Source organism: Catharus ustulatus, chromosome 4, assembly GCF_009819885.2.
Source record: "Catharus ustulatus isolate bCatUst1 chromosome 4, bCatUst1.pri.v2, whole genome shotgun sequence".
NCBI lineage: Eukaryota > Metazoa > Chordata > Aves > Passeriformes > Turdidae > Catharus > Catharus ustulatus.
The window spans coordinates 44,506,393-44,521,271 of record NC_046224.1 but is presented as its reverse complement, the minus strand read 5'-3'; the positions used below and the strand labels follow the sequence as shown (position 1 = coordinate 44,521,271).

Here is a 14,879-nt window from a genome sequence, read left to right as displayed (position 1 = left end):
AGTAACATTAAGCTTCTGTCTGTGAGTTTAACATTATCATTAAAGTCACATTACTGTAATAGGTATCCTCCATATTTATTTCTGGGATAACTATCTAGTTATTGGCTATTGTCCACTTAACAGCTATAAGAATACTTGATTTCATTTAAATGGTATCTAAGCATAGAAAATGCTTAGAAAAAGGAAATAGAAAAATATATTTCATTGGCACAAAACACTTCTTGAGATAATCTCTCTGCTGCAGATAGCTTACTAGGCTCCTTTATATTTTTAGCATCTTAAATAAGAAATGAAAGAAAAAGAAAATAGTATAAAAGGGAAGGTAGAATCAGCTTCAGGCAAGTGACCTGTGTTTCATAATTATGGTTTCTATACCATGATTTTGAAATAAGTCCCAACAGGTTTTTTTAGAAATAACTTACTGTTTGTAGATTAGAAAGGAAACCAAGACAAATGGCTCATTGGAAACAACAGTTTGACCTGACAGAGGTGTATGAGCTCTTTTAAGGATAGCTCTTCCCTTCCCTATAATTATTTTGTGAACAATATCTCTCAAGACAGAATTCAGTAATTTGAAACATTTAGATTAGTATTACAAATTCACAGATAGAAGCATAGCAAGTTAAGCATGACAGCTGAGTTTAGAAAGGTATGGAGAAGTCAGATTCCTGATTTTACTGAGTGAGTAGTAGAAGGTGGTTTGGTGGTATGATTGTGTGTATTATAAAATGTGGTGGTGTATGTAGATCAATGCTATTTTGGAAATAGGTTTAATAAATCTCCTACTTGCTCTATGAGCACTGAATGTACCGTTCAAGGTTTTTGAGACACATATATTTACATCTGGATATGAGTATTTTTTCACTTTTAAAGTAATAGCTATGCTGCTGTGCTGTACATCAGCCATGGTTACCCTGCTTGATCTGGTTGGGAGTATACTGTTTTTGGGAGGGCTTGACAAGCAATGAGCTCAGTGATTCTAAGCTGCATTCTCAATTTTTACTGTAAGTGTAAACCCAAAACCTTGAAAAACAAAGAAAATGCACCAAACTGAAGCACTTTAAAAAAATAGGCCTGCTTCAGTTTAGCTAGAATCCCCTGTGCTCCTTTGGGATACCCAGTTGATCTAATTTTTCGCATAATACTGAGCTCTCTTTGTGGAAGATCGTGTCTTCCTAATACTCTCTGAGAGTCTAAAGTGGTGTGTAGGATTTAGCAAGAGTCAGGGTGGCAAAGCTGAGTACATTGCTGACAAATATTTGCTTAAAACCCCATGTGTTAGCATCTGTCTGATTTTTGCCAAATGTTATGATTTTGTTGCCCGTTCACTTGTTCATTGCTTTACTTAGCAATTAATTCAAATATATTGCTTCTGTAATACTTGTTGGACAAGGGCAATGCATATTCATTCGTTGTAACAGAGCAGCTACAAATCCACCAGGAGTCTGGCTCTTCAGAAGCAGATGATTTTTAGGATCTTTAGAACAATGGAGAGCTGAGGTGATTCCAAGAGGGAAACAGATACCAAGACACAAAGGAGGATGGAAAGAAGGGAGTACTCCAACTGGCACGGAGTGACACTGCTAGAAACTGAATGCTAAAGACAGTCATAAATGAAAGCCTGACATAATTTCAAGTAGGTGACCAACTGCTCTTTTAGGTACCCTAGAGAGCTATAAAAACTGACTGGTAAGTGAGTAAGAATTTTGAATGAACTGCACAGCTGTGAGATAGAAAATACATTATAGAAGTTCACAGAGCATGAAAATGAAATGACTCTTGTGAGAGACACGGGATAAATTTTAAAGACGTGTTGTGGAATAAGAGACAGAAATTGATATTAATGTGGATGATGCAGGGTTTCCAAAATGTCTGCAAGATAATAACAGAAGCTTAGATTTTTGCATAGATTCTGATATTTTTCTTTTTCAGACCAAAAATTTTACACAGTGATGTATTTTTGAATTAAGAAGGAATCATCTTTCCCTCCTCTCCTACTATTGTTTCCACCTTTAGCCTAAGGAGTCACAAGACTCAGAAGTATGAAGAAATTTCTTGGTTTACAGCTGTTTTGGATGGAAAATAAACATACCGCTGTCTCGCAATGCAATTTATTTTCCTAGTCTAGTGCTAAAATATTTTCCTTTTCTTTAAATCTCCCTACTTGCTGAGACAAAAAATAAAATGCAACAAAATAAAAATTAACAACTTCTGAAAATTTTGAGCTGAAGTGCTGAAAGTTAATTTTCTTTTGCTTAAATTTGCAACAGAATTGTTAACTGGATCCAAATGCAGTAGCTGTATTTATAGATAGCCTGTTCACTGTTTAGCAGTCACAAGAAGAATGTCTGCTCTTCCAATCAGATATTTCAACATTGCTGATTTCCTCTCTTTGTGACTGAATCTGAAGTTTAAAAAATTAATTATTTAGTTCTGTTTGCATTATTGAGAGACCTCCCCTTTCCTAATTACATTATACTTATTAATTTTTTTTCTCAAGTGACTTCTGTAGCAATCCATTAATGCAATGCAAGATGATTGAAGTCATCTGTGAAAGGGGTGAGATGTGGGATGAATGCAATTAATTTCTTTGCAACAGTCTGGTAACTTTTAACTTGCATAATACTTGTCTGTAAAATTCATTTTCTCAACAAATTTGTTTTCCAGACAGCTTTCTTCAAGGGTCATGCAGCCATTTGGGTGGCTCTTAAAACAGTATCTGGTCATGTGTTTTGCGTTTGTAGCATTTGCAGTGCTCTTGCTCAGAGGAGTTTGCAGTCTCTCAGCAAAGCAGCGAAACGTGTGTGCGACGCTGCATGGTGGCTGCAGCTTCAGTGCCTGAGCCATGTGTTAACAAGGGCTGAGTTCACTTTGCTCTCACAGACCAGGTGAGCTGCCACAAGCTCCTTCCTGTGGGCGAGGGAATGATTATTTCTGGAATGAAGGATGGCAGTGTGGGGGCACTGCCATAATAATTAGAAAGAGGAAAAGAATTTCACCTTGCCTCCACATGAAAACAAATTTAGGGAAAAGGCCTCTTTGCTTAAAAACACATTTTGAAGGAATCATTCATTTTTCCATGCTTTTGTGAGAGGATTGTTCTGGGAAAATCTCATGTGACATGAAGTTACAGGATGTTTATTGGCTGTTGAAAACAGAAGTCTAAATTATAGCAGTATTACATGAGATGGTCTTTATTTTTCAGTGATTTTCTGCTGGAGTATTTTGGCTGTCCAGAATACACTGACCGAACATGGAATGTAATTGCTGACACAGTATCATAGCCACAAATTAACTCTGTGTTATTTTCTGAATAGATTATATTCATCCTTTATATACTATCTATGTGCTTAAATGTATATGTATGTATGGCAAAGCATATAGTCTATACAGATTTTTTAAACAAAAAAACTGGATGAATGGTTCATTGCAACAGAGCAGCTAATTATAATTTCATTTTTACACAAAAAGGTCCATTAAGAATGCCAAGTATCTGCATTCAAAATTTTTAAATAGTAATTGCTACAAAGAAAATTTCTTTGTAGGCGTGCTGACATCTATGATTTTACTGTAAAAATCAACAGTCTAAAGCCTTGTACCAAGCATCAGGCAGGTTAAAACTAACCCTTTCCCACTCACATGTATCTAAATCAGTTAGCATTGGTGGTGTTTTTCCCTTACAATAGTATTTTTTCCAGTGAACAATGCAAAAATCAAATTAATTTAAACTGATTATAGCTGGGTGTTAGGAGAATCTAAGAGAGATGTGTTGCCAGGCACATTTATTAGGTGTCACTGTTAGCCAGCTGGAGCTAAATATGGGGAATTTGGTTTGGAAGCTCAGGTTGAGAGATATGAAAATAAAAACTGGAAACTTTTTTACCTTTAAAACTATATTAGATGCTACTTGTTAGTGGGGAAAATCAGATACGTTTTCAAGGTCAGTCATCATCAAAAGATTTAGGATAGAGGTTAAAATACAACTCATAACTATGAAAAATACTCTCTTCTGAACCTCTCTCTCTTTCCTTCTTCTCTGTTTTTTTTATCAACATTTTATCCAATATTTTACTCTAATGTGAGTTATGTTACTTTTAATAGTGTCCTTCCTTTATTTGACATTGATCCAGAGCTCTTTACTGCTCAGTGGCATAGGGTTACTGCAATTTCCTACCTCTGTGCTTTTAATTTTTCTCAAGGGAAAGCTGTTTCAGAGCTTAACATAATTAATTTCTAGCTTAGATTTGCAGTGAAAATGGGAACCAGAACTCTGCAGCATCTTAACTAAAGGAACTGTTGCTGAATGTCCCAAAAAATGGAACTAGAATTTTTCTCACCAGGTTGCTGTGTTGTGCATTCATTTTTATAAACTGTTTTTAACGGAGATCTATGTATTCAAACTGATTTCAACTTCGCAATTAATGATCCTTGTTTCAAGACGTATATGTAGCAGGAAAGCAATTCATGTATTTCCACTGGCCTAAAGGGGGGACAGGATTTTAATGTGTTCCACACTCACATGCCAGCAACTCTTTTTGGAGGTGAAGTGTACCATTTGTATTTGCCTCCTGGGAAAGGCACCTTGTTTATTGTATGTTATTTCACCACTTTCAGAAGTGATTTGTATCCTGACAGTTTTGTGCAAACTGAAAAAAAAAAAAAAAAAAAAGAAAAAGCTCTGTAAGATGTTTCATTTTATAGTGCCTTGTTGTAAATCCTGAAATTCCTAAGTACGAGATTATTATTTTTTGCAATCGTTTCAAGTGCTACTGATGCCCAGCAGGAGTGATTCAGAAGCAGGTGGAATGAATATTTTTAGACATTCAATCTTTTCTAACCACTGCAACTGCTGAGTCAATGATACATGTGCAAAGTAATTTAAAACAGTTAACAGGTATAAACCAGGTTCTATTTAGCAAATTGTTAGTCATGAAGTGGTTTCAGCTTGCACGGGAATTACGTGAGAAACTTCAAAGGGATTGTCCTTTCTCCCTTTCTCCTCCCAGTACCAATAGCTGTCAAAATATGTTGTTTAGGATTGCATGGCCTATCCATGTATTGTAGCTAATGTTTAAAATCTGGGTGGATAAAAACAAAATTAGAGCACAATTTAATGGCAAGTCATGTAAAGGCTCGTGTAATAAGCAAGATAAAACAAGTGCTCAATTTAATGATACTTTTTGAAGTAGTAACTGCAAAAGCAGCAAAAGGAGGCAAAAAGAAATCAAACATCCTTGTTTTCTGATGTTTCCATTTTGTGTCACAGTAATGCATCAGTAATCACATAACAAACACAAATATGCTGAAGATCTCCTGTGCTAACTCTCCTATGAAAGGACTTAACGCTTCATAGCACAGTAGCAAATTACTTTAGCAGAAGATAACTGTCCACCTGAGTCCTGCTTGGTTGTTCTTACAGATTTGCCATCTTTCTCTTGACATGTATGTGATCAACTGATACTCATTGGACCAGTGGCCAAAATGAATAGTTAAGGGGAAATTGAGAAGGCGGAGACAAAAGGAGGAGAGAGGAATTTGAGAGAGGTGATAAAAAGGGCCTGGTGAGGCAAAAACATGTTTGGATTTCTTTGACAACATACTGCATTTTTTTTAAGACATTAAACTAAAAACTCAGGAGAAGAAATAAAAACTAAACTATTAGGAGCTTGTAGATGCTGGCAGTAGTAAGAAGAAAAAGTGTTGAAGTAATACTGTGTCAGATACCCGAAAACTCATCTTACTCTCTTGGAATATGAGATTTACATTTAAATGCCTGCTCAGAATTACGTGAGTAAATGTTGAAATCAGAACTCTTTTCTGAATTAATTCCCTCAGTCATAGAAACCTAGTTTTCAGAAATCTTTATTTTCCCTGACGTTTTTTTCCCCCCTTTTTTGCTGTAATTATGGTGGCCTTAGGAGGGAACAAAGTGAGAAACTACATTATGGTATAATATACAGTTTCAGAATTTAAAGTATGTTTGATAACAAAAAAAAAGGCATGTTTTCTTCTGGTAAAGACTGGTATGTTTCTGTTTTTGCCTGAGATGACTATTCAGCGTTCTGTATTTCTTTCCATTAGGTACTAATATCATTGCAGAACTAAAAAGAGAATGAAGTAAGCTAAGAGGATAAGAGGATTTGTGCTAATGGACATTCTGAACTATAAGAAAACTTTTAGATTTACATATTTTGTGCATTTGTTAGGGTAATATCCTTAAACAGAAGGGAATAGTTGCAGTGTTTAGTTTTCAGCTATGCTTCTTTAGGTATGGTTTCATTTTACCACGAGAAAAATGAGGTGTAACTGTGTTGTTCTTTTCCATCCTGATAGACAAGCCAGTCTTAATGAAGAGGCCGAGAAGTATTATGAAATGGCAGCAGGATTAAGACCTAATGTAAGTACCTTCTTAATGATATCCATTATTTAAGTTGATGAACATGCTATGGTACTGAGCCCTTTGTGTTGAGGAGAACTTGTTGAAGCATTTGATCTCTCGGCCTGTGTTATATATGTTCTTTTAATAGTTAATTATTGGGTAGTCAGATGAAGCCGTTCTTCTGTCAAACCAATCACTGCACTTTCAAATTGCCTCAATGAAGTGGTCTAGCCGTAAGTCTTACTTGGTTAACATACTTGGAAAAGACTTCTAGATTTAGATTTATTTATCTTTGTTTAAATGTGTTAAGTTTGGGCAGCTTTTCCAGTTCCGTCTCTTCACTTGTAAAAGAGAATGAAAGGCTATCCTGTGAGCTTGACTTTAAGGCATTTTTAATAATATATTTGTGCATTTTCATCTGTCATGAACTTCTGACAAACTTTGTTCAGTAAACATAAAGATGTTTATCTCTGATGTAGTTGTATATTGGCAAAGAAATACTTATTGTTTGAGCAGATACATGTAGAAGTAAGTGACAGATGCTTTTTAGAAGGGAAGCTCGTTTCCAATTTGCATTATATCAGGAATTAAAGAAATAAAATACTTTTTGCTTACCTTTTCAAGGTATGTAAAAAGTATTTTATTTCTGTTCAATTACCTTCACATTTTGAGGACAAAATCATTAATGTAAATGGGACAGAATTTATTTTAGATACTTAACACTTTGTCTATGCAATAAATCAAATCTAGGAAAATTTCTGTCACAGAAATCTATAGTGTCAAATTTGAGCATATAAGTCAGAAAATGCAGTAAAAAAAAATAGGAAAAACCCAAATTAAAAAAAAAAGACAAAAAAGAGTTTTCAGAGCTAAGAATGAAAAGCAACGACAACTACGACTCAAAACAATCTAACAAAATATAATAAAAAAACCCCATAATGATTTATTAATATGAAATTACAGATATTCATACTGTCTCTTAAGAACTCTCAAAAACCTACTTATTTCATTATTTCATACTTTGTGAAATAACAATATAGACTGTGATTCATATTGCTTGCATAATGCAAAACTTTTCTGCCTTTTTTTCTGAGACAATACTTTAATGTTGAAAGTATTCCCTCCGTTGTCTGCAAATTGATATGATTTATCTCTTCTGTGCTTCACTATATGCTCAAGATACTTCTCAGAAACAAATAAGTTTATTGTGTATAACCCTATATAAATATGGTTATATGTGCGAGGTTTCTCAGAGAGCTTTGGAGTGACTGACAGCAAAATCATAGCAATAGTACTCTAAAGGCTAGGTATTTCTGATTATTGATGACAAGCTTTACATGTTATGATTGAAGTATCCTTTTTGAAGAATAATATTTTCAAAACAATTTATTGTAGAAACTTTCTTCTAATTTTGATTAGTGTAAGTAAAAATCTAATCAGTACTGGTGTTCATCTTTCTTCAAAAGATAGTTATACTTTTATATTCAAGATTATAGTTTAATTTTCTAGCTAAGCATATGGTTCATGACTTTTTGAGAGTATTTTATTGGTGCAGAGTGGGAAACTTGTATCCATTTTCACAGCCATTATCAACTGATGATTTTACAGGAGTATGTCGCAAAAATGTCAACAAAACCAGAAGTAGTCATACATATTATTGTTATTGTTATTAACTCTCAAATTTACCATACTAGTTTCAGACTGGGAAGAAAAGAAGCCACTTGAGGGGGCTTACTTGGTTTTAAGCAGTTTGATGCCTGCATGGTAGGATAGAAGCTCCCAATCTTTCCAAAGTAATATGGAATGAAAAATTATTGAAGAACCATGTACTTCATGGCTGCATCTGTACCGATAAATTAAATGTGCCGAGAACTATTCTCTAGTGCTGATTGTACCAGCTGCTTAGAGTGTGTCCAGGTATTGTCCTAGAGATGCAGTGACCCAGTGCAGAGTGGTGTGGAAACCATATTCACAGCCTGAAAATGACCAGAGTTGATTTTGACCTATGTATCCTCTCACTGTCTTACAAATATTAGGGATCAGCAAAATTATATGAGTCAAGATGATAAAGAAATATCATCAGAGTAAGTGCTTGAAGGATCTTGGTTTGTTCTTTCATTTTTTTTGGTATCCATCTCTAGTGGTCTAGAAACATTTCTTGACAGAAAATTCAAAGTGCTAGATGTATTCATGTGATGTAATATACAGATTGCTAACATTCCATGTATGTAAAGACATACCTATATGTATATTTGTGTGCATCTGTTTAGTTGCTAATAGGTCTGTCCCCAAATTGCCTCTCAGTGAGAATACTGTGGCAGCATTGAAGTCTCATTCTGTGCAGTGGATCAGCCTTATTACGAGTATAATTAAGTGCTCAAAGGGTCTGTTTAACAAGTCTTCCTTCTTCTGGTGCTTTGAACAGTACTGTTTGATATGAGTGAATTATGGAGCAGAATCCCAAGTAAACCAGCACTGCTTTTTTTTCAGTATGACTTTTTTTCCTTTGGTTCTCCAGTCACTTGGCCAGATCCCAAGTTGAAGATTCATTTCTTTGTTATCAACTTCTTTCTTTCACTGTGCCAAGACAATTAAATAATCACTTACTCTTTAGAATAACTTTAGACCAAAGCCTGGCTCCTGGAAGATTTCCATCTAGCACAGCCTGAAACAAAACTCAGATTTCCACTCTCTTGTATCTGTTTCTTTACAAATGCAACATTTTGTATGGTATCTCTAATATCACTACTATAAGATACAGTCCTTAAGATAAATAAGAGATTTTAATAATCCTGTAAAAGCAATCTTTTACTGATTGTTAGTGAATTTTTAATGCTCGTTTAGCTATTGTGACACAGTTTTGTTCTCAGCATTCTGTTTTCCTTTTGCATCCCTTTCTTTGGTGTCTCAGCCATTCTTGTTGCTTTTGGAATTAAGCAATACTCTATGCACAGCAATTCCTCATCTGCTCCCTTATGTATAAGGCCTTTGGATCCAGAAACTGCTCTGCTGAGCTTTTCTACACCCATGTCCATTTTAAATGGCCATCTGATTTACTACTTTCAGAGATACTTAATTGGCTATTTTAGTGCTTTTTCCAGACAGCAGTCTCCACTCTTGCATTTGTTTCCTAGACAAACCCTTTTATTTCAGTGTCTCAGAATGGAAGAACAACACAGAGCACCAATATGTCTGCATGTCTGAGCCACATTCTCATTCAACTAATCCATTTTTAGAAAAGTTGTGACTAAGGCAGCTAAAAACATTGCCAGAAACACAGTATTCAGTTACAGAAAATGTAACTTCTCTGAAACTTGTAGGCTATTGTTTTTAAGAAAGCAAGCATAAAAAGATTTAATTTTTGCAATATTGGGGATGATTCATTCATCACTGAACTAATTCTGAGGTCTGAGAATACAATTTATTTTTTTCAATACAAGTCTTATTACAATGAATAAAAGTATTTGCAAGGAAAATATACTCAGTAAAGGAACAACTGATTACAGCAAAGTTGTGTTAAAAAGTATATCCACATCTTGAATTCCATCCTTGCTTTTGGGTACAGATTCTGTCTGCAGATGACAAAATAATTGAAAAACTTTGATACAATAGCTGCACCAGCTGAAAAGAGGTTTGGGTGCAAATTAAAAACAAGTCTGGCTGTAGTAGTATTTGAGATACAGACCTAGCTGTTTTCTTAATAATGTGCACAAATGGCCTTATTTGCAGTAGGTGGGTATTTATACTCCATGAAAGTAATTTCCAGACAAATTTCAGAAGAGCAGTATTTTCTGTAGAACTCAGTGCTGCTTTAAAGATGGGAACAATTTGTCTTTAAGTCTATTGAAGAAACAAGCATTCTCAAGGTTATGTCTATTTTAGCTTTCAGAGAGTCAACTTCCCCTGGACAGCCAAGGGACAGAAAGGAATTCAGGAAGCAGTTCGGAAAACAAACCTACTTTTATTTGCAATTAATTATTTCTTACAGGACTCTCTTTTCTTCCTTCAACTCTGTAGGCAACCTACAAAGATTTGTCTCCCTTGCCCTTGATCTTTATGAATGCTTTCCAAAAAATATGTTACTGCATCGTGTGTTGTACCATGCTCAAAACAAAATCATTTTAGGGCCTTCTCAGTGAGAAACACATGTGTTTGTTCTAGCAGTGTTGGCTTGAGTGTATATTAATCACATTAGTCTAACAAACTCATCTGCATGAAGAAATGAAATCATAAGTTTCTTGGGCATTTATACGGTTATTATTCTGAATGTGAGTATTGTTGAAGAAAAGCTGTATTCAGAGATGATTTCTGGGTGCCCTACATATTGTAATCTTCACAAACCAGGAAATTGTTTTAGCAAGTCGTTAGGCACTCTAAAAATGAGCTTTAAGCTTGCTTTGTTGTGGAAAAATCAGCCATCCGGAAGCTGTCTTTAAACTGGCATTCTTTACAAGAATGTGAGATACCAACTTAAGCCTTTGTTCAACTTTTAAGGTATCATTTGTGTAATAGAGCTGCGTTTCTAATTTTTTAAGCCGGAGCCTGAAGCAGCCAGTCTTTAAAAAGCTGCTCTAGAACCCCCACATCTGGCCAATGGCTTTTGAGAAGAAAGGGCACTTTGAAGTGTGACCTCAAGAGTATTAAATGAAAGAGAGCTCACCAGAGCCTTAAGACTTTGAGCCACCACCTTGAGCTGATTGGCTTAGGAGCATTCCTCAAGGAGGTGCCATGACCTGTAAGCCACTGCCATCCCAACCACATATTAGTGCTGCTTGCAATCTGGAGCTCATGACAGCTCTAAGCCCCATGTCATCAGCACATTGTCAGATACAGCTGTTTCCACTCTACCACTTCAAAAGGGCTTGATTAAATGTCTTACTGTAACAACATACATAAAGACACACACAGAGAGTGAGGGGGAAAGGAGAAATGTACCTATAAGCAAAATAAATACGATTTCCACTAGATGGTTTAATCATAATGTGGGAGACTAAACCATTTTTTTACTTGAAGGGCTTATGTAATCAGTTAACACAATATCATATTAAAAAGCAGTTTCTGCAAGTGCTTCTTTTATTTTTTTTCCCCAATGCTGGAGTACAGATTTCATGCCAAGGGCTCCAGGCTTGCAAGAAGCCCTACCTCAAGCTGTCTAACTGGTGAAAGAAGAATGCAAGTGATTTCTACATAATTGACTGTAATTTCATAGGCACCTTAGAGATAACATGCTTTCACTGCCTTCTTAGGGAAAGTGTTCATAATTCATGGGGTTTATTCATGGCAGGATTTCTAAAAGAAAATACTTCCAATAGTACATACATCTTTAAAAAATAAAGTAAATGTAGCATTTTTGTCTTGAAACATCTGTAATCAAGATCTGCTTTATTATGTATTTTTTTTTTACTTCAGTGTTTCTGTGCCAAATTTTCCTATTTGATTTTCTCATGAATTGCCTCACATAGCTTTGCCAGATTTGGAATAATTGTGAGGGAAAAAAAACTTAACTTAAAAAGACTTAAAAACTTAAAATGCATTTTACCAGCTTTGTTAAGGACATGTTTTTGCCAGGGAGAATTTTCATAAACTTTTGTAAGAGCTTCTGCTATGTCAAGTCTACTGACAATGGCAGTAACGGATGTGGTAACAGATTCTTGCGTTGTCTGCAGCTGATCCTCAGTTGACAGAAAAACTGGTTACGCTGGATCGATCCAATGTTATTGCTACACTGCTCCAGGGACACAGCAGATCCCTCACCAGTAATGTATCTGTTGCTCCTGCAGCTCTTTTGAGCAGGTCTACCTAATCCCTGTTATTCCAATGCAACTGGAGTGCCTTGCCATCCAAGCGCCTGGTTTCTGGACCATAGTATTGGTAAAGCTGACATAATTCCCTAGAAGACCAGTATATACATGGTTTAACACTATCTATTATTACCAGTGAAGCATGACAATTTACAGCTGCAAATCCTTGTTTTAAAATGTTTGGCCTGTTTACTTCTTTATTCAAAACAATGAACACATGGTAATATTTCAGCTTTATCTACTGGTGCTATGGCATGACCGCAGAGCTCTATTCTTGAGTCGTTAGCATCAAGCAGATTCATCTGTTCAGTTGTCTGCCTGTACTGAAAATTGAAAAGTGGGCCCTGTGGAGCAGAAGGAGCTTCTGTTAACTTTCCACGTGCCCTCCGAGATACTCCCAGCTTCTGCTCTGTGTCAAGTCTCCACTTCTTCCTACTACCAGCACCAGCTGCTGCTAAGCCTCACATTGTTCAAGACTTCCTCTCAAGTATGCCAAACTTTCTGCCTCGACAATGTGAATGGCTGTGGATTCCTTCCAGCCCAGCAGCGCTCTTGGCATCTTGAAAATGCCTCTTTTCTTTGCTCCTGTTGAAGGTGTGAGGAAAACAGAAAACTTCCCAGGATCTAGTTCTTCCTCTCTTCCTTGCTAAAGGCTGAACCAATTGTTACAGGGCATACAGGACTTTAAGGCACTGAAATGGATGATGTGGCTTCCTAATATGAAGAATAGGTGTGACTGATGAGAACTTTACTTCCAGATGACATATTTTTAATAGTGTGAATTCAGGCAGATAGGGGGTGGGATGCTTAAGCATGGATCAGGCTCTCTCCAAGGGAGAGGAGATAGTGGAACACCCTTATTGGATAGAGGATATCACTCTCTGATCTCAAAAGGTTAAGAGAGCCTTTTCTTGGTTACTGTAAATTGGTTAAACTGTCCCTGTTGAAACACCATTAAAAAATGACTCTGAGATTTGATATCAAAATAGCTGTGACATTTTTCAGTCTGCATAGTGCAAGGGTGACCTAGCCTAAAGGTTGTGCAGAATGGAAAAATTCAAGAAAATTAATATTAGCTGATGTAAGCTTCCCTTTATTTCAGGTAGAAAGACTCTTCAGTGTTTGCACAGAAATAACACTACTTCCCCATGTAAAGAGTTTATCCATGCACAAAGTCTCTCTGCTCCTCCTGAGCTTTTTGAGATCTTATTAGTCCTCAACTCAATTTTCTTTTGTTGATGTTTTACTTCACCCCTTTCAGGTGCTTCTTGTCAGGGGCTTAGTCCACAGCAGATACATTAGTTACATACAGCTATTTGGGGAAAACAGTGTTTATTCTTTTGAACAAAACTATTTCTTTCTGTATTTGCCATTGTATTTGTTCACGGCCCTCCGAAATATTTTTATTGCACATTTAGGGGTGGATTTTATGCACAATTGTTAGCATCATGACAGACTTCCATACAGGCTGTTGCTCTGAATCTTAATGTATTCCTACTTTAGCAGAGATTAGTGTCTTCCACCTTAAAAAAAGTACAACAGAGTAAACAAAAACCTCATATAGTGTTTTCCATCCTCATGATCTCCATCAGGGGAGAAAGAAAGAATACAGGCTACTGGAACGGTGATATTTACCTGTACCTGAAGTACAATATCAGAATGAACTATATAATTTGAAAACCGATTTACTCAGCTGTGGAAAACTCTGAATTTCCTTTGGGAAATACATGAGAATATTTATTGCCTTACCCCAGAAAAATCATACATGTGTTTTCTCCTGCATTGTAGCAGCTCTGTAAAAGCAAAGATGGAATGTGTTTTAGGGCAATTATAGAATACTTAAATCTAGTGCTCAATATTGTGATCCTTCTTTGTGTAAGATGCAGATGAACAATCTGGAAATCCTGTCATTACAGTTCTCATCTTCACTTTTGTGAGAGCTAGGTTATGGGGAGTTGATTTGTACTTTTGTGATTATACCAACAGTTAAACACACAAATTTCTGAAATCTATTGGTTTGCTCAGTGTAATTTGTAAGCTTTGAAATTGAATCAAAATGTGTTTAAGTCGCTGTTTATTTCCCATCTAGAATGATTTGTTGTACAGTAGTTTCACGAATACAAGCCGCACGGATTATAAGCCGCACCCCCGGTGCCTCGACAATGTTGCTGTCTTTGTCAATAGATAAGCCGCACCCCGAATATTAGCCGCACTTTCGTTCGTCGCGAGAATCCGTGCGCAGCTTTCACAAATTGGCCAATTAGTAACAGGATCGCGGCATAGCGGGCTTTACTGGCTCGGGGCGGGGCCAGGAAGGCTCGGCCCGCTCATGGTTGCCGACGGGGCCGGGTGGCCCAGCTCAGCGCCACGGCTCGGCGGGGCTGGCCGGGTGGTGCTGCCGCCGCCGCCGGGCTCGCTGGCCCTCCTCTCCCGTCAGCACCGCCCCGCTGCCGCGTTCGCTCGCCCGGCTGGCAGGGCTGCCGCCGCCGGGCTCGCCGCTCGCCCCGCTGCCGCTTTCGCTCGCCCCGCTGCCGCTTTCGCTCGCCCTGCGCCGCGCCTCGCGAGCGCCGCGCCCGCCCCGCCCCGCGGCACTTTCGCGAGCGGCGCTTCTTTCGCGAGCGGCGCTTCTTTTGCGAGCGGCGCTTCTTTCGCGAGCGGCGCTTCGGCTCGCCGAGCGGCGCTTCTTTCGCGAGCGGCGC

At 37.3% G+C, this 14,879-nt stretch overlaps 1 protein-coding gene across 1 annotated transcript in view; it reads left to right on the top strand.

The window, feature by feature from the left end:
- The window catches only part of TMTC2 (transmembrane O-mannosyltransferase targeting cadherins 2), a 245,508-nt gene that overhangs the window by 215,730 nt on the left and 14,899 nt on the right, over positions 1 to 14,879 (top strand). The window contains exon 11 of the mRNA XM_033058311.2: positions 6,334 to 6,397. Within this exon, the coding sequence (XP_032914202.1) occupies positions 6,334 to 6,397 (64 nt within the window). The remainder of the gene's footprint in view (positions 1 to 6,333; positions 6,398 to 14,879) is intronic.